Raw genomic sequence first — 20,409 nt, 5'->3', positions numbered from 1 at the left:
TCACAGGTCAAGCTAGGGCTGAAATAGAATAGTAGCAAACACACATGGTCAATTGAAGCTCCAAAGTACTCCAATAAGTCCCCCAAATAAGGCTCCCAACAGGTTTGAAGAAGGGCGGCAACACAGTAACAAACCCTAGTTGAATTGGGGTTTCAGCAGAGAAGCAAGAGGAAGCTGTGGCTTCCATAAGAGGGCTCCAACAGCCCTGTTCTTCTGGTCAAGTGGGTCCCCTAGGTCAAGGAACAAACCCCAAACGGCTTTTTGAATCAGACTCTTGGTTGGGGAGTTCCAAGAGAAACTGATCTAGGCTCCGAAACCCTGACAGCTGAGATTGATTTTGGTTTCCTTAGCTGATCTTCAATCTTCAACTGTAGATGACTCTTGAGGCTTCAGACTGATTGTAGTTCACTCTCAAACACTCTCTCACAAGTTAAAACAAAGAAAAAAATAAGATGAAGAAGAGAAGGATGGAGTTGGGATAGATGTGGGCGGGATAATGGTTATCTCAGCCTAGGCCTCTCACCCACAACTATCTGAGCTATTGATCATCCTCTCTTAGGAAGTTTCGAACAAGCATTGGCTGCAATTCATCAATTCTTCATTAAGTTTGAAATTTTATAAAAATCTCTCTTAAATAGAGGGGACACAGCCTAACAAAATCGAAAGAAACCAAATAGGAAACCAACATGAAAAAGGAACCTAATAGCTTTTGGCATCTAATAACTGACTTGTACCATAAGCAAACATAAAAGACAATCTGGGGACCTTCTAGAAGACTATTTGACTTGTCCAACTTGAAGTTTCACTGATCAAACACAAGAAGACAAAAACCAGTTGTATGCAGAAATTTAGGGACACAACTTGAAGCTTCTCGACAGCTGCTGCAAGGGTGGACCGATGACATATTGGTGGTGCCTCTAGAAGACCAAAACAGGAAGTAAAATATGCACTTATCAGGGGGCTACTATGCTGGTTCGATTAGATGGCTAAAAAGATGGACCAGCATAGGACCAAAAGTGGGGCCAGGCCAGTTGGGCTGGTTGGCTTTCTCCCTCCTTCTATAACGTAGGCCAGCATAGATGTCAACATCAGAATAAGCCCCGTTTTTATAATATTGCAATTTGAGTATAAGCTGGAGAGGAATTACATCCGTGGCCTAAAGAGGCCCGCCCAAATCATGATTAGAATCATTTCCCTTATCACTTAGAAACCTACTAACATAAAACTCCTAAGTTCTAGTTACAAATAAGTACTAAACTAAATATTTGTTTAACAAAATCTTAATCTTCTATTCTATGCAAGTGCAATAGCATGTGCTCCAAGAAAACTCCACGCAAGGCTAATGGGTCCCACAAGGTCTATCAAAGGAATTTGAAAAGGAAAGATTGAGAGAGTGAATTGGCTTGTCTAATATGAAAGAGGCCATTCTTATTTATTATAGAATAGTGGGTTACAATTAAGGGATGTTCTCTCAGGCTGACTTATAACACAGTCACTGTAGAAACGCAACCCTAAAATGATGCAGAAGATAATGGAAAAAACAGAATAAACAATGCACATAGATTAACGAGGTTCGGCAAGGTTGCCTACGTCCTCGGTGAGATGAGATCCTGCTTCACTATCAATGGAGAATAGGGTTACACCGCCGTCTTGCATGTTGAGGCGCTGCACCAATACTCCCTGGATTAAACTGTGAGGGAATACAAGACATCATCTACCAACAAGTCACAACCTCTAGCCCACATAGCATATACAATGAATCTGGATGGATGAGTTGTAATCATTATCTTTAAAACTCCCCCTCAAGTTAGAGCATAGATATCCTACATGCCCAACTTGAATATAATAGGATGAAATTGTAATCCTTATCCTTAAAACTCCCCCTCAAGTTGGAGCATAGATATCCTACATGCCCAACTTGAATATAATAGAATGAAATGACTTGGAAGTCAACCCCTTAGTGAAGATGTCAACTAGTTGGAAGTGACTTGGAAGTCACTCTCTCTTTTCTTCTTCATTCTGTCCCCCTCTCCCTCTCTCTTCTTCTTTCTCACCTCCCTTTCTCAGCTCCTTCATCTTTGGTTGGAGCATCGTCAACTAGAGTTGCAACTTGGCCGTCAACCGCTAGTTACCATCCCCGCTAGGCCTGTCTAGGCTCATTTGGTTTACCGCTTTGCCTACAGCCTTAATGCCACAAGTCCCATTCGCCTGCTCTCTCTCTCTCAAGTTGCCATTTTGTACCTCCAACCAGCCACTGCCAGAAGTGCCTAGCTCGCTTGGCTAACTCCAATTTGCTACCAGTTGCATGTCCAGCAGCCTGTCTAGCCTTCACCTATGCTTGGCCAGAAGCCGCATCGCCGATGCCCTCCTCAAGGCCAGTGCCCTCCGTTGCGGTTGTCACCTCCACTAGGCCAGCTGCCCGCTTGGCCTTGGCCCTCCGCAAGGCAAGTGCCCTGCCGCCGTGGCTTCTCTCTTAACGGCTGAGAAGATAAAGTGAAGAGATAGCTTGTTAGGGTTTGTGGAACCCTAATTAAAATTTACTGGGTTGTCCTTGCTTGTAATGGGCTTCCTTTTTTGTCTTTTGCCTATGTATGTGGGCTTTCAGTTGTAATGGGCATTTTAGTGCCATGTTTTAGAGCCTTTTAGCCCATGTGGGCCTTGGTTGTAGTCCTTTATGGGCTTCGGTACCCCTATTGGGCTAGTAATTTCCCCTTTGGGGATATATTCTCCCTCCCCCTTCTTTTAATGCAATTATTATTCACCCAAAAAAAAAATGTTGATTTTTGACAACTTGATGTAGCTTAATGTTGACTTTTTATGATACAAGGTATATGTAGCATACTAAATAATGTTAGTAAAGAGGAAAAATAAAAATAACACTTGGTCCCCTTGTTTTCCTTAAGACATGGGCTTTATCGCCTAAGCGCTTAGGCAGCTTTCAAACACCTTGGTTCGCCTTGGCACCGTGACAACTATGGTAGTTAGCAACAATGGTGATAAACCATTTGAGCCCTCCCCAGGAAATAGTGCAAGACATACCCAACAAGAATGAGTGTGTAACAGAAAAGGGCACTCTTTATTATCACTAATAGGATCGGCAACCTGAGTGTGCTTAGCAAGTTGACAGATGTCACAATACAATGCTTTATTAAAGGACATAAAAAACCCAAAACAAGAAACAAAGGGTGACCTAAATGGCGGTGCCACTTATGCAACTGGGTAAAGGCACTATCTTCCCGAAGAGTGAGCTGAAATCAGAGGAGGTGTAGAAGTGAGATCCAGATCCTAGTTTTTTTTTTTTTTTTTCTAGGATTTAGTCCATCTCGTATTCTACCATATCCAATTGTTGCCCTTGTCGCCAGATCCTGAAACACACAATGAGTGGAATAGAAATGAACACAACATTTAAGGTCAACTGTGAGACGATAAATTGAAGGTAAATTTGCATATAGATTAGGAACATAAAGGATAGACGATAAGGAAATGGTAGGGGAGCAAGAAAAAAAAACCCTTCCCTGAGATTGTAGATAGGGAGCCATTGGCAACTCGGACCTTTTCCACCCCCGAACAAGAGAGATAAGTGCAGACCATATCCGAGGAGCTAGTCATATGGTCAAAGGCTCCGGAGTCAAGAAGCCAAGAAGGACCATAAGTAAAAGAAGCAAGGAATATGCCTGATTGGGCTAGATGGGATGCAAATGGAGTAGATGTCATGCTAGAAGGCGCAGGACCAAGTTGTGTCATCATATGTTGGAGAGCAGCCATCTGTTCTGAAGAAAAAGCAGCGGCAGAGGAAGAGAATGTGTTGGCAGTGGTCTCAGAGAGATGACCCTAATGCCGAGAAGATCCTTGTTTCCCACCACCCCTCCTCCTTTAAGGCAGCCATGTAGCTTCCAACACGTCTCTTTCGTATGGCGAGGACATCCACATAATCAAACTTAACCAGGTTTAGTAGAAGAACCAAAGGAGTCCGAGGTTGGAGAATCCTGAGGAGTAATAACAAGAGCTAAATGGGTGGGAACAGCAAAAGGAATCATGACAGAATGACGCCAATCCTCATGCTGAATTATACTATATGCCTGAAGGAGTGTAGAAAATGTATCTCTGCCAAGGACTTGAACATGGATCTAATCAAACTCCATATTTGAATCGGTAAGGAAATCATATACCCATTCCTTCATGTTTTTTTGAAAAGTTGCAGCATCAACAGTGCAGGCCATGGGAACAGAGTGGTAGAATTCTAACTGTTGCCATACATTGTTAAGGGCAGAATAATGTGCAGAAATAAACAGTTCTTTCTGAGTGGTCTCACAAACCTGACGATGAAGTTCATAAATTTGAGCATAGTTTCTTAACTGAGCATACGTGTGTTTAATTGCCTCCTATAATTCTTTTGCAGAGTTGAAACGAACCAAACTTGGGCTGATGGAGGGGTCCATAGAATTCAGCAAGAATGACATGATAGGGGAATCATTAGCTAACCAATTATTTTTAGCAATAGCATTGGTTGGGATTGGCATGTCACCAGTTATAGAACCTAGTAAGGAGGCAAGCCAGTGACCATGCAAGGTAGATGGTCACATTCAACTTGGTGGGTCCCGGCTGGACAGATGGGTGGTGGTGAGAAGTTCCGAGACGACTTGATCACTACCCCCAGTTCCTCTCAGGGAAGTCTCAGTAATTTCCAACATGGCGTCGAGAGAAGAAAAACAACATGTAACGGGAAGGAGAAGTACGTCAAAAGTAGAGTATGGACATATGCCTCAGGTAGCTAGATCAGGTGAGCAAACATAGGTTGGCAGCAGCATATATAAATGATAACCAGCAGAAAGCATATAAATGGATCTAACCACTGTAGGGGGCAGATGAGTAATGGCAGAGAGTCTCGGTGCCTTGGCAATGTGCAACCTAGGCCAGGAGGCCTTATCAGAAGCAACAGAGGCCCTAGAGGCGGTAGGCAAAAGCAAGTGGAGCCCAACGAGGCCTGGGTGGAACCTATCAACAATTCAACAAAAGGCAGGAAGCCTAGGTGTCATTTGATGAGAGGGAAAGGGCCAATTGAGGCCTGGACAGGACCTGGTGGTGATTGGAAACACAGTAGAGAGGACGACAAGAAGGGCAAAGGCCCTGGTAGGTCACAAGGAGACCTGACGGTGAATGGCAGAGGAGCTAGGCTCTGGCGAAGATCCAGCAGATGCTTGGTGGGGTTCGCAGGTGGGGAGGGTCCTTTGATGGAGACCTGTCATAGGTCCAGCAAAGGTCGCAAGGTCCAGTGGGACCTGGAACTCTGGCAGAAGTTACAGAAGGGCAGGGAGGCCTGGTCGATGCCTCGTGTGACTGTATTTGAGATCACAGACAGGCATGGGCTCTGGGTGAGACTTTGCGGAGTGAATTTGTGGGATTACGTAAGGGCATGGGCCCTGGGCGAGCAGATTGGTGTACAACAAGAGAGGACAGGGGCCCTAGGCAGTTCACAGTGAAAGGGTGAGAGCCCTGACAGCAATCAGCAAGGGCCTGGTGTCCTACAGGATGATGTGTTCACATGAGGCCATAGGGTGGTCAATGGGTCAGCATGAGAGTGAAGGCTCTCATGTGGCCATGCTCAGCCTTAGGAGGCTAAAACGTCTAATGCATAAGGCTGACTATAGCAGAACTGTTTTTGAAAAAATACCCAAAGTATTGGGCTCTGATACCAAGTTGAGAAGGAAAGGTTGAGAGAGTGAATTGGCTTGTCTAATATGACAGAGGTCGTTCTTATTTATAATAGAATGGTGGGTTACAGTTAAAGAATGTTCACTAGGGCTGTGTCCTAACACAGTCACAGCGTCCAGCACACATAAAATGAATCTAGACAGATGAGCTGTAATCCTTATTTTTAACAAAAGATCTTCATATCTTGGACTTAATCTCCCACACCAAGCTGTCCATGGGCCCCAGATAATACCTCTCAAGGTCTTCTACACAATAAAGAAACACTCCCATAAAAGTATCCATGCTTATATCAAGCTGGCCTCCTAATATATCTCCACACGAGGTGGCTATGAGGCCCACCAAATTGGAAGAAAATCTCCCAAGTATGTTGGTTCGATGGGGGGGATGAACCTAGACAGGCTCCTGCTAATTTCTCTCAAACACCCATTTATCTACATCAGTACACTTCAGTTCTTTGTCATTCCATATATTACCCTTATCATTGTTAAATTCCAGATATACACCCCCCTTACATAGGTATTTCATTTAAGCCCATAACTTTTTCTTTTTCATTTGTTACTTACATATAAGTTGCTGAAATGTTCCCTAAATTACAGAATTCCCACTACCATTGTTATATGAGTTGTTATCATTGAGGTGGACCCATACGACCCATAATCAGGGTTATTGGATCTGGGATCACATCAGAAATGCATCTGGAGGACAAAATCTACAGCAGTATGATGCATAGTCTCAACTCTCAAGTGAGAAACAGTAAAACATTTAGGATCCTACAAGATGGGACTGACATCGACATTTTTTCTGAAGGATGCAACATGCACACCCAGAATATCATTAGATCTGGCAGGGTAAGGTATGCTACTAGTTTGACCATATCTGAATAGAGATAAGTACTTTGGACCTACAATCTATTTAAAGTTTCTAAAAACCGAAGGACTAATAAGTTTATGTTTCTACAAACACCGACATAAGGGAAGCATATGGACCAGGTGATGTTAAACAATTTTAATGTTACACTGTTGGCGAAGCCCTTTCAGTTTGTTATGTAGGCATGGAGTCATATGCAGACTAGAGTTAAAAGAACAAGGGGTGGATGAAAAGGACTTGGAAAGAAGTGGTAAGAAAATGAAATGAATGGCTTTTTCAGTTTACATCAAACACGGATTTCAATAGTTGATTGGAAAAACAAGATTAATGTAGTCGCCATATTTAGCATCACCCAGTTCAGCATGATAGAACACACAAAGAGGTAAATCTCCACCCCATTAAGGAGAAGTTAAATGGTGGACCAGTAATCAAAGTATGAAGACTGAGGGCCAAGTGGCCAGTAATCAAAGTACGAAGAATGAGGACCAAGTGGCCAAGTGGCGAATATTTCTCACTGACGGCCTTGGTATACCCAGTTTGACTGTACTGCAAGTAATTTGGACATAATGGTTATCAATCCAACAACTTGAGGGAAAGGTTGACAGAACATGGTACCTCATGTAATGGAAATCATATTGTGACTTTAGTTGCAACACAGCTGCATGAATATAGTTTTCCTCTTGTACATAAAAAAATCAATAGGGAAAGTGTAAGGGTATTTTTATCATTTGGCTATTTCATACGTGAAACATCAATAGCGAAACTCATTACTTGACTCTTTACACATAAAATAAACATCAATATGGAGTGTTCTACTACTTATGAGGTAACTTGGCCGTTTTGGGTCAATAGTATAGTCATATAATTCTAGGGTTATAACAGAAAAGGTTAGTATTTCTAAGGATAGTTTGCGTTAGTCATCATATGCTCTCTCTATTTCGAGCCTAAGGGAATGATTTCCTTTTTATTTATTTATACATAAATATCAATTGGACGAGTGAGTCATTCTATCAAAATGGAAAAATAATGGTTGAGAAACATGATTCACAAACAAATGAGGACACAATTAGATAGATAAATAACCAAAAAGAATGAACGAATGTGATTCACAGGCAAAGGTGTAAATCCATCAATGAGACAATATATATATATATCAAAGAAGAGGTCACAAGAGAGAAACTTAAAGAGAAAGGAAAATTCTAACAAAAGAAAACTCATAACCCATGACTCAATAATAGAGAACTCTTTCTCTTTTTGTAGAAGATGAACTCTTATTGGCAGAAATACTTAATCCCAAAACCACAAGCCCAACAACAACCATCTTGGGAACCCGAAGGTTGGTTGGTATAAAACAACAGTCAGTACAAGAGAGATATTTATAAACCTAAAATATACCATCTGATTGAAATATAGGAAGCTTACATGAGACATTCTAATCTTCCATTGCAACTCCTCATATAAACGCTGCAAAAATAGCAGGAGAAAAAAGCAACAGTTCATATAAAAAATAAAATAAAATTCCCTTACATTTAATAACAAACATACAGTGTGAGCAAGGATACAATTTCTCTTTTAATATAAATAAAAGAGGGAGGGTTCTCTGCCTGGCAGCGTAGCCCCTGCACAATCATAGCATGTGCGGGAGCATCAATCTAGGTGGGATTTTTCACATTCATAGTGAGCAAGGTAGTCATTTCACCTCCCAGTGTGTCTGCGCCCAAATGCCACGCTGCCAGGCAAGGTTGTTTTGATTATAGATGTTTTGGATATCAAAGTAGAATTCAATGCTCATCATGGGAAACAAATTTATCCTAGTAATAGAGGAACTCTAAGACTAATACTTCAAAATCCAAGAAATTCAATACCAAATCCAGAATTCAATTGCTACCATCATGGCTCTTCAGTTTTCAGCGTTCTCTCCCTAGAATTCTGCCATTTGCACCCTAACCCAATCACACACCATTACCGCCACTTGTTATGCTTGAAAATTGGATATTGGTGTTCAAGGACTGCATTTGAGAATGATGCCACCCATAGTTGTCACTTGTCACGGCAACAAGGCAGTGGCCAGGCGCCAAGGGGCCTTGTCACTTAGGCGGGTGCCTAGGGAACCTAGGCATGCCATGTTAACTGGGGGGTTTTAGGTGTAAAATATCACATTTAGTGTCCTTTAAATTTAATTTTAAAAGAAGACTTGCGTAAATTAGAAATTGTGTTTCCTGGATCCATGCGTTCTCAAAAATATAAACAGCTATGGGAGAACTCTCTTTTACTCATTGCACATGAATACACATTCGCCTCTGCAACTCAGTGAAGTTCATTGAAGGTCCGACAAGCAATTACGAGGTACTCCTCCAGCCTCCCTCTCAGCTAGTTGCATTGACAGAGGTAGCTGCTGCTGCTGTGTTGTCATAATCTTCTTTTCTCCAGCAGTGGCTGGGACGATGGTTGCTGCTACTGCAACTGCTATTGATTCCTGATGCAGATTAGAGATACAGGTTACGGTATCGCAGGAGGAAGAATGCCAAACCACCCACTTAAACCTGTGGTTTGTTTGGTTTCCTGTTGGACCAGCTTGTGGATGAGAGTTTCCTTGTTAGTTTCTACTTTATTTCCTAAACTGGTCATGATCAATTTAAACTTTCCTAAACTGATCATGATTGGGTTCTACAGTTTTTATAAACCTTCTTCCTTTTTTTTTTTTTTTTTCTTTTTTGATAACCAAATAACAATACAATACAAACAACACAACTCAGCCTTATCCCAACTAAATGGGGTCGGCTACATTGATCCGTGTATATATTTGTATATATATATATAAAAAAAAAAAAAAAAAAAAACCACTATAGGACATCCCACTCACGAACAATCGGCAACTCAGATCTTCACCCTCCAGGCAGCTCTATTAGATGCCATACTAGGGTGAAGACCTATCTTTTGCACATCTCTTCTAACCAACTTATCAATGGTCATTTTGGCCTGCCGCTAGCCCTTTTAGCACCATCCATCTAAATCTGGTCACTCCCCCATACTGGGGCATCCAAGCGCTTTAAAGTATTAGAAATTGACGACGAAAGGGGGAGAGAGAATCGTGAGTTGCGCTTCCTCTCCCCCTAGGGTCTTTTATGTCATTGTTATTTCTTTTGGTGCCGTGCTTGTTTCCTTCTATGCCCTTGTTAAGTTAGTTTAATATATACTGAATGAAGTGGACAGTCCCAACCTCAAGGTTGTGACTCACCGACTCCCAAAGTTACAGTAACATCTCTTCTCTTCTCTTCTCTTCTCTTCCTCTTCCTCTTTTATCATTTACAATACCTACAAGACCACTCGTCGTGGTACGGCATAATTTTCTTATCAAATTGAAATGTTGTCCACAACGCGAAAGCACTTGGACTCGTGGACGATTTCAAATGTCTTGATTCGGACTTGTATGACCACAACATGTCATTCACCTATTCATCGGAGATGAACGTTTTCAAGCCGGGGAGAGCTGATGCAGACTTGAAGGCCTATCGCAGCAGATCCAAGAGGCCAGCAACCTAGATGTGTGGCCTAGTTTCTTTAAGTGTTTTCTGTTTTTTAACTTAGTTTATTTTATGTTAAGTTGTTTTGGTTCAGTCCAATTAAACATGGTCCAATTTAAGTTTCAAGCTAGTTATTTTCAGTGGAGACTACATCACCTTTTCAAAATCGAAATAGAACGTGCTTGTTAGTAGTAGACTTTAAAAGGGGGATTGTGCATTGTACAAGTTAGTCGATTAAGGGATCTCCCATTCCATCTCTAACTCCGGTTTTATTTGTCAATAAAAGCAAATCAATAAGGCTATTGCATACCCACGATGTTTATAAACAAATACAAAGCTGTAGTTGCTGCTCTCATTCCCCAATGGTAAAGAAACCGTTGTGTTCGATCAATGTTCCGTGTGTTTGATCAAGGCTGGTAAGTGTTTGATCCATCCAACCTTGCGGTGTGAAGCCCTAGTGTTTTTCTATCTGCTTTATTCTTCCATCTTTTTCCCTTCCAGTGATTCAAGTTACTGCTCTAATTAATTTTCAGCGATTCATCTTCTAGTACTTGCTGTTCCAGTTCCTGCAATTAAATTCTGTTCTATTTGGAATTCATAGCAAGATTTTTTTTTTGTATGAATTCTAATTAGAGTAATCCAGCCATTATAATTATTTCATATTTTGACCAGTTGTTCCTAAACCCTAAAGAGGAACTAGATCCAAGTTTGGTACAGATCAGACCTGCTGATCTGCACTAATAGTGAAATCTCTATTTTGCGCTAATACCTTATCTACTATTCTGTGCATCATCAGTATTCTAATCTGGTTTATAATAATCTGCTGCTGTCGTATATTCATAACCTAGGTTCAGAATCGATTGCTTAGTTTAATATTATTTTCTGAGTTATATTTGGATGGTTGATGACTGGAATACCCATTCCTAGTGTCACTAGGATTGACTCATATTTTCTGATCCAGCCTCTGGATCATCCTCATATTTTCAGCAGTTATTCCACCCTAAATACTGAACTTGATTTGAGTTTCAGCCCTATCTATCCATCTTATTTTGTGTGATGTGAGTTTCTCCCTAACTTGGACATATTCTTTGACAAAAGATCTCGTTATTTGGTATTGTTTTGAGTCTTCAAATACAGTATTACATTACTAAGCCAGTGTCATACTTTCGATGTTACAGTAAATGTGCTAATGTGTAATGCGAAGATTCGGTTATCCATAATATGGTATAAGCTATGTTACTTAAGAAGAGGCAGTTTTTTTCTCATGGTGCGATTGTAAAAGCTCAAGCTGCAAAGGTTCAAGTCTGAGAGTGGCAACTTTGCACAAAAAAATGTCGAAGGTTAGGATGGTCTCCGGTCCAACCCTCCTGCGACCCTGTGAAAGTGGGACTTAATCCAGATTAAGGCTCTTATATATGTTACTCAACGAAGCTTATATCCAGAAGATCAGGAAACAACCAAATCATCTTTCAGATATCCTTCAAAAACAAACAGATGTCAAACCCATGTCCAACATGAATTTAAAGCATATTACTGGCAACAAAAAAAAAAAAAAAAGGTGTTAAAGTGTCTCGATTCGATGTTTCTAAACCTGTGACCCATCCTTATGCTAGTTGTAACCCTAATCTCTCATTATAAATAAAGGTGGCCTCTGTCATATTAGACAAGCCGAATCATTCTCTCATTCTTTCATTTCAACTTGGTATCAGAGCCAAAACCCCTAAATAGTTTTTTTATCCTGCCGCCACCAGTAGGGTTCCCAACACCGCCCTTGAGGCTTCGGCCTCCTGTGGTCAAGTATGGTTGTTTGAACCATGCCCCATGACTAACCACCTAACTCTACTGCCTCCCACTTGCGCTATCCCTAGCACCTCCTGCCTGCACCGCCTCCTTGTGTCACCTCCCTGCATTGCTACCTTGCATTTCTGGCCTATACCACTGCCCTGCGTTACCTCCTTGCTCTGCTGCCTTGTGCCACAACCGCCTCTGGTGCTTCTACTCTGTTGCTTGCCTATGTCCCTTGGCATGCACATGATTCAAGAAATCGACTGACACCGTCAAAATTTCACAGGTTTCGACAGTATCACAACAACCCGATACCATATAGCCTGTGACTTTAAAGGATTAGACAGGTTTTGACATGTTCCGACGAAAAATCCATATTTCAACCGAAATGTGGAAAATTTCGACTGAACCAGTTGTTTCGACCCTTTGGGTAGAACCAACTCTTATATAAAATACTTTTAAGGGAAACCAAGGCTTCTATTCTCAAAATTTGACCCTCTCCCCTTATTTTTTTCTCTGTGAAGTGGAAAACTTGGGGAAACACTCAAGATTTCCCCTTTGTGCCCAAAAAATTTCAATCTAAGCTTGGATCTTGCTTGATCTACATAAAGAAGGCAGCTTGAACCAAAAAGGTAAGCCCCATCTTCCCCAAAAATCATTTTTTTATAAAATATAGTTGTAAATAGAGTAGAATATAAATTTTTTATACGTTAGTTAGAATGACCTAATCTACGCATTCACAATGCCCAATTTTTTTTTTTCCGTTTTTAAAAATACATTTACCTACAACATATATTTGAAAAAAATAAGGTTAATAGTTGATGTTTGGTGTTCAATTTAATATATGTTGACCACCATTGGCCGATCTATAGCGTGCTGGCTTCTTTTTTTTTTTAAATCCGAAAATTCATTAAATATTTTCTGAAATTATTTAAAAATATAAATAATTATGAAAAATAGTCTATTGTGGTTTGAAAATTCAAGAAAATTATTGAATTTATTAGAAATTCATTTACAATCAAGATTGATTAATAATATGGTGTTTCTTAATTAGTTAATGTTTATTAATTAAATAATTATTACCAAAATAATTTTTAAAATATTTTAAATAGGAAAAAAATATACTGTTTTGTTGGGAATTCACAATAACCTTTAATTGTTTTTATGAGACATTATTGATGTCTATATGTCAATAATTGGTCTATTTTTTATTGGAACAGTGTTGGCACCAAGATTTTTAGTGTTGCATAATGGCTGAAAGAGGTGGGGACATTGCATGGCTGCATAGGAGACCTCTTTCAGCTGATAAGAGGAAGTCACAATTGTAATTATTGCAAAAAGAAAAAATCATGTCCAGTGGGGCCACAAGACTAAAGTGGCATCTTGCTGGTGGGAACAGAGAGGTGTTGGGATGCCCTAATGTTTCTAATGAGATCAAGAGGAGTATGTTAAAACATTTAAGAGGAGGGAAGCAAAAGAGGAAGAAGAAGAGGGCAGTCAGGGAAGAATATCATGATGCTTGTCTAGAGATGTTGCCAGAGTTGGGGGAGCAAGATTATGATAGTGTTATCTGACTTGGATGATGTAGAAACAGCACAAGAGGCTGAACAACTGAGGAGGAATTTCGCAGCAAGCAGAGCCCATCTTGAGATTGATGAGGAAAGACATGTCCAGAGGGCTAAGGGAGTTGGTTCATCTCGACGGGCTGAAGAAAACCCTGAGCCACAGAGGAGGAGGAGGTTGAGACAGAGAGCCCAAGATACCACTGTTCCATTTAGGAGGTCCCAAAGTGTGAGGGACCAAGCTCCACCCCCACCCCCACCACCAACTCGTAACCGTAATGTTGAGGTTCTTCAAGCTGATCCTGCACTGTTTCAGAAGCAGGACTTAAGACAGTTAAAGTTGAAGCAAGTATGGACCAATGTAAAGGAGGCAGTGGGAATGGCTTCCTCCAAGTGGGTTTTCTATCATAGCATTCCAGCCAATGTGACCACAGGGTCATATTACCAAAACATGTTGGATGAGATTGGTAAGGCTGGGCCAGGTGTGAAAGGGCCAACTGCATATGAGATATACATGTCTATTTGCCAAAGCAGAAGAAAGAGTTGGTAGATTACATTAAGGACTTGAAGCCAATGTGGGAGTACTATCGAGCAACCGTGATGTGTGATGGATGGACGGACCCACTAAACAATCCATCATCAATTTCATGGTAAATTGTGATGGATGGACAATCTTCCTCAAGTCAATTGATGCATCTAGTGAGAAGAAGGATGCAAAATACATCTACAACCTGTTAAAAGTGGTGGTAAAGGATGTTGGGTGAAGAATGTGGTATAAATTGTCACTAACAATGGGAGCAATTTCAAAAAGCTGGGGAAAGGCTAATGAACAATCGCAGGTACCATCTATTATGGATTCCCTGTGCAGAGCCCATTGAATTGATCTCATGTTGAAAGACATGAGAAATATGAAGATTGTAAAAAATGTTGTAGAAAAAGCAAGGCAAGTGACAACCTACGTATACAACCATGGTCTTTCTCTAAATTTTTTAAGGACTAAATGTGGTGGGGACTTGGTGAGGCACGGACTAACAAGATTCGCTACAAACTATATCGCGTTAAAGAGCTTTGAGACGAAGAAGTCTGGATTGAGGTCCAGGTTTACTTCAGAGGAGTGGTTTAATTGGGATGAATCTAATTCTCAAGGAGGAAAAGTAGCTCAGGAAACTATTGCAAGTGAAAAGTTGCGGGATGATCTCAAAAAAGTGGTGAGGATATTAGATCCAACTGTCAACGTCTTGAAGTTGGTCGACTCACAGAAGAAACCTACCTTACCAATCATATGGGCAGCTATTGAAATGATAAAGATGGAGGTGGATGCGGTGTATAGAAAGGGTAACAAGAAGTTCCTTGCCATAATCAAGGACCGTTGGGAGAGGTAGCTCATGCATCAGTTTTACTTTATTCACCTTACCTGAACTTGTAAATTTTGAAATATACTTTTTCTTACTAATTATTTTGTATTATATATTTTCAGTATACTATCTAAACCCCAAGTACCAATACAGGCATAGACTTGCATTGAGAACTGATCTCATATATGCAATTCACACCGTGTTGGAGAAGGTTGAGTCAAACCCAACGGCACAAAATATTATCAACACAGAGGTGAGTGTTGTAGTTATTAATTGATGCAAATATTAATCTAGGATATTAACACTAAGTTGCTAACATTGGTACCAAAATATAGATGAAAGCCTTTAGGGATGGTACTGGGAGTTTCGACCGGGCAGTGGCTGTTGTGAGTCGAGATAACATTGTTGTTGGTTGGTCCAATGACCTTATTCTTTTCTTTTATATTTAAATATGCACCATTATAGAAACCCATCTAATAATCTCTCGTTGTTTTATGCAGCTGAATGGTGGGTGCAATATGGAAGAGACTCACCCAACTTATCTAAAGTAGCAATTAAAATGTTATCCCAGACATTTTCTGCCACTGGGTGTGAGCGTAATTGGAGTACTTTCAACCTCATACACTTAAAGAGACGAACCGATTGGGTGCTGCATGGTGGGTGAGTTATTGTTTTATGCAACTAAATGGTGGGTGCAATATGGAAGAGACTCACCCAACTTGCCTAAAGTAGCAATTAAAATATTATAGGAGTGACAAATGGCAGTCGCCATGGTCGTATAGGCGTCGCCATAACAGCGCCATGGATGCCATTGCACGCCTGATATACTAGGCGATCACTTTTTTGTATTGGTCTTTTCTATTTTCTTTTTTTTTTTTTTTTTTTTTTTTTTACTTATTCACAATATTGAATATTCTCTTTCTAATATTTTTATTGGCAAGTGAAATAGAAAAGACTAAAGAGAACAAAACCCTTGACAACCATCGACTAGTTGTCTCAATTTCTCAAATAGATTCTCTGGAACCCCGAAGCCTCGAAGCCTTCATTTTCTTCATCTTCTTCTTCTTCAGTCCTTCTCTCCTCCTTCTCTGCCACGTCTAGTTCTCTTCTCTTCTTCTCTCCTTTTCTCCTCCTTCTTCGTCTTCTACTTCTTATTCTTGTTCTTCTCTGCTTGTCTTTCTCCTTCTTCTACTTCAGTTCTTCTCCTTCTCTATTCCTTCTTCTCTCCTTCTCTCCTTCTCTCCTTCTCTCCTTCTCTCCTTCTCTCCTTCTCTCCTTCTCTCCTTCTCTCCTCCTTCTTTGTCTTCTGCTTCTGATTCTTCTTCTTCTCTGCTTCTCTTTCTCCTTCTTCTTCAGTTCTTCTCTTTCTCTATTCCTTCTTCTCTTCTTCTCTCCTTCTCAGTTCTCTCCTCCTTCTTCGTCTTCTGCTTCTGAATTCTGATTCTTCTTCTTCTCTGCTTCTCTTTCTCCTTCTTCTTCTTCAGTTCTTCTCCTTCTCTATTCCTTCTTCTATGTTTCATAACAGCATAAATAAAAATATAGAATTAGTTAATGTTATTGGTTAACTAATAATCTTATATACTCTGTTTTATAAAGTGTTTATATCTTTACAACTTGAATACTTAATGTTAATGTTGCTTAATGTTGGTTTTATATGTTATAGGGTATATATTGTAGGCTTGTAGCATGCTAAATAACTTCAGAAAATAGGGGAAATAAAAAAGAACATACTAAATAACTTTAGAAAATAGGGAAAATAAAAAATGACACATGGACGATTTGACCGCCATAGCAACGTCATAACGGGCGATTCTTAGCCACCCCTCCACCGCCTTGGATCGATTTGATGCCGTGACAACTATAGTATTATGTATTGATGTAGATTGTATACTATATATAGTGTAGACTATGTACTTCTTTACTATAGTTTCATACTTTCAGTCAACGACTCAACATACATTACCAAACTTTTGGTTCACCTCACAAGTATAACTTTATGTGATTCTTTATGAAACTAATTATGTGGATGTGTTAGAAATGTCTAAAAATAGCACATTTTAGGGGTGGAAACTTTGATAGCACATTTTAGGAGTCGAAACCAAAGTTTCCACCCAACCGGAAAAAATTCCCCGGTTTCCTCGAAATTTCTTAGGTTTCGACCGAAATTTTGGTCTCCCCAAGGGTCGAAACCCGATACCTTGAACCTTGCCTACACGGTCACCCTAAGGGAGGAGGCCGTGGTGGGAAACAAGGATCTACCAAACCCTAGACTTATCTCTCTGAGACTACTAACGATTCTGTTCTTGGCCTTATTCCTTCACCTACTGACTCTCGTCTTCAATTGTGTCTATCTCCTCAGATCAGCTACATCCCGTACAGTGAATGATGTCCAACCTAGGGACACCTGCTTCCCATCTCACTCAATCAAGTGTTTTCCATGTTTCTACATCTCCTACACCTTCTTCTAGTCCCTCTTGGCTATTTGATTCCGGTGCCTCTAAGCATATAACTAGCTCTTCAGAATTGTTCTGTTCCTACTTCCCTAGCTCTGGTAAGGACAAAAGTCAAGTTGTCGATGGCTCCTTGTCTGCTATTTCAGGTAAAGGTTTTGTCCAATGCTCCTCTACTATTTCTTTATCTTCTGTTCCTAAACTTTGTGCTAATCTATTCTCTATTTACCGTATTACTGTTGAACTCAATTGTTGTGTCTCATTTTATTCCACTCATTGTCTTTTTCAGGATCTGGTGACAGGTGCAACGATTGGCTATGGTAGGGTACGAGACAGGTTGTACTATCTGGAATCAGCCCCCACTGTTGTGCACACCCCTCTTTCTTCTCACACTCTTCTAGCTGCTAGTGTCCTTTAAGTGCACCGATGGCATCAGCGCCTCAGCCATCCGTCCTTTCGCACTTTACGTATTATTTCCACAGTTAATAAAGCATTGTAGTCTTATAAATTTTCATTACGAAACTTGTGAACTTGCTAAACACAATAGAACCTCTTATTCTATTTCTTTTGATAAAAGTGAGCATCCTTTCTCTATTATTCATTGTAATGTATGGGGTCCATCTCGACTTGTCACCGTGATGGTTACCGATGGTTTGTTTCATTTATTGACAATTGCACCCACTTAACATGGGTCTTTTGTGACATAAAACTTATTGCTAATCAGTCAAGCTCTAGCCCTTGGGGGATCTGTGGGGATTTTAATGTGGTTAGGTACTCCCATAAGAAGTAAGGAGGTGGGGCCGTTGACATAGCTAGTGTTGAGGCTCTCAATACATGCATTGAAGACATTTTTGTTAATGACCTCAGATGGTCTGGAAACAAATTTACTTTGGAACAACAAAAGATCGGGTCAGACCAGTATTGTATGCAAGCTTGATAGAATTCTAGTCAATGAAGCCTGGCTTACTACTTTCCCTCCTCCCATGCGACCTTTGAGAACCCAAATATTTCTGACCATATCCCCATCTATCTTTCCATCCACCCCTACACCTCCTTTGGCCCAAAACCCGTCAAATTTTTGGACATGTGGATCTTCCATCCAAATTACCCCTCCATTGTGAAAGAGGCTTGGCTGAAACTGGTCTATGCATTCTTCACCCCTCTTTTCGCCTTAGCCAGAAAATTAAGAAATGTCAAACTAACCCTCAAAGCCTGGAATACTAACTCCTCAGGAATATTTCTTCCCAAGTTAATGTTTGCAAGAACAACCTCTCATCCATTCAGATCCAGCTGCAGTCTGACCCCCCCTAAACCACTCTTTGGCAGATGAAGAGAAATTTGTGTCTGCTAACCTCTCCTCCCTCCTAGCCCAAGAAGAGAGCTTCCTTAAGCAGAAATCCAGAATTAATTGGTTGGAGCTAGGTGATACAAATACAGCATACTTTCATAAGTCCGTGAAAGCCAGAAACAATTTCAACTCTATTCTCAAGCTAACTACTTCTAAAAGAATTCAGGTCCACAAAGTTGATAAGATAAAAAGTGAGGCGGTTGAATACTTCAAGAACTTGTTAAATCCAACTTCAACTTCTGACATGCTTATGGCTATCCCTACTGATGATGAGATCTCAGCTTCCATCCTCTCCCACAGGGCAAGCAAAGCACCAGGCCCGGACGGATTCAGTATGGGATTTTTTCCTCCTCATGGGACCTCATTAAACAGGACCTGATCAAGGCTGTTAAGAGCTTCTTCTTCAACCCAAGTCAAATCAAACGGATTAGTCACACCTTCCTCTGCCTCATTCCTAAGAAAGAGGATGCTGATACTATGACAGATTTCAGGCCTATCGCATTATGTAATCCTCTATACAAGTTCATTGCCAAGATCATTGCGAACAGAATTAAGCAGGTTGTTGACTCTTTGGTTAGTACCAACCAAACAACCTTTATCCCAGGGAGGAGCATAGGAGACAACATTATTCAGTGTTATGAAATTGTTAGAGGATTTGAAAGGAAGACGCATTCTCCAGCCGCCGTCATGAAAATAGATATCCACAAGGCATTTGACTCTCTTAGATGGGATTATATTATCTCGGTCCTTAACAGTATGGGATTCCCTCCAACTTTCTCCAATTGGATTCATCACTGCATTGCCTTCCCTCAGTTCTCAGTTCTGGTGAATGGTAGTCCGACGGGATTTTTCTCCTCTTCAGTGGGAATCAAACAAGGGTGCCCCCTCTCTCCCTACATCTTCTGCTTAGCTATGGAAGTCCTCTCCAAAAGTTTGCAAGTGGCCACAGATCAGAACCTCATTTCTGCCATTCCCAAGTGTAGAGCTATGAAGTTTACCCACTTCGCTTTTGCAGATGACCTGATGATATTCTCCAAAGCTGACCCTTCCTCCCTTTAGCGCATCATGGATTGCCTTAACCAGTTTGCTGCCTTGTCTGGTCTTCGCATTAATACAGCAAGTCCCTCTTATTCTTAGCCGAGATTTCTGATTTGGACAACGCATCTCTGGTTCTTCAAACTAGATTTACCTTGGGGAGGCTTCCGGTGAAGTATCTTGGCCTTCCTCTTATTCCGGCCAAGCTCACCGCTCACCACTGCTCTTCTATACTTGACCTCATTAGGAAGCGCCTTCAACTCTCGAAAAGAAAGCTCTTGTCCTTTGCTGGCAGGCTTGAGCTCATCAGATCTGTGTTGCAGGCCTCCTATATTTACTGGTCCAGTATATACGGCCTCCCGGAATCTATTATCTCCAAACTTGAATCCATTTTTGCAGGATTTCTTTGGAAAGGAAGTGAGTACACTAGATTCCTCCGCCCTACCAGTTGGGCTGCTACTTGTCTTCCCAAATCTGAAGGAGGCCTAGGGTTGAGAAGGATCAAAGATGTCAATCTTGCAGGAATTATTAAGCTGGCTTGGAAAATTGTTTTTAAACAGAAGAGTACATGGGTCGACTAGGTCTATTCGAGCCTTCTCAAGTTGGACTCCTTTTGGACGGCCAAAATTCCTGTTGATGCTTCTTGGGTTTGGAGAAAGATCATGGGAACCAAAAACTCTATCTTTTCAGTCATCTCCTCCCAAATTAGAGATGGAACCAGAACTCTCCTATGGCTTGACTCTTGGCACCCCAAAGGCATTCTCTTCCATA

General features: G+C 40.8%; 1 protein-coding gene across 16 annotated transcripts in view; it reads right to left on the bottom strand.

The window, feature by feature from the left end:
- Positions 1–20,409, bottom strand: part of LOC122064820 — a 106,210-nt gene that overhangs the window by 69,621 nt on the left and 16,180 nt on the right. For all 16 annotated transcript variants that reach the window (XR_006135837.1, XR_006135836.1, XR_006135835.1 and 13 more), the window contains one exon: positions 8,002–8,043. Coding sequence is in view for 12 of the 16 variants with exons in the window: in XM_042628596.1 (XP_042484530.1) it covers positions 8,002–8,043 (42 nt within the window). In the remaining 4 variants the exon portion in view is untranslated. The remainder of the gene's footprint in view (positions 1–8,001; positions 8,044–20,409) is intronic.

Source organism: Macadamia integrifolia, unplaced genomic scaffold, assembly GCF_013358625.1.
Source record: "Macadamia integrifolia cultivar HAES 741 unplaced genomic scaffold, SCU_Mint_v3 scaffold1783, whole genome shotgun sequence".
In the NCBI taxonomy this organism is placed as follows: Eukaryota; Viridiplantae; Streptophyta; class Magnoliopsida; order Proteales; family Proteaceae; genus Macadamia; species Macadamia integrifolia.
Note: the sequence above shows the minus strand (reverse complement) of the source record. Positions and strands in the feature narration are given on the sequence as shown.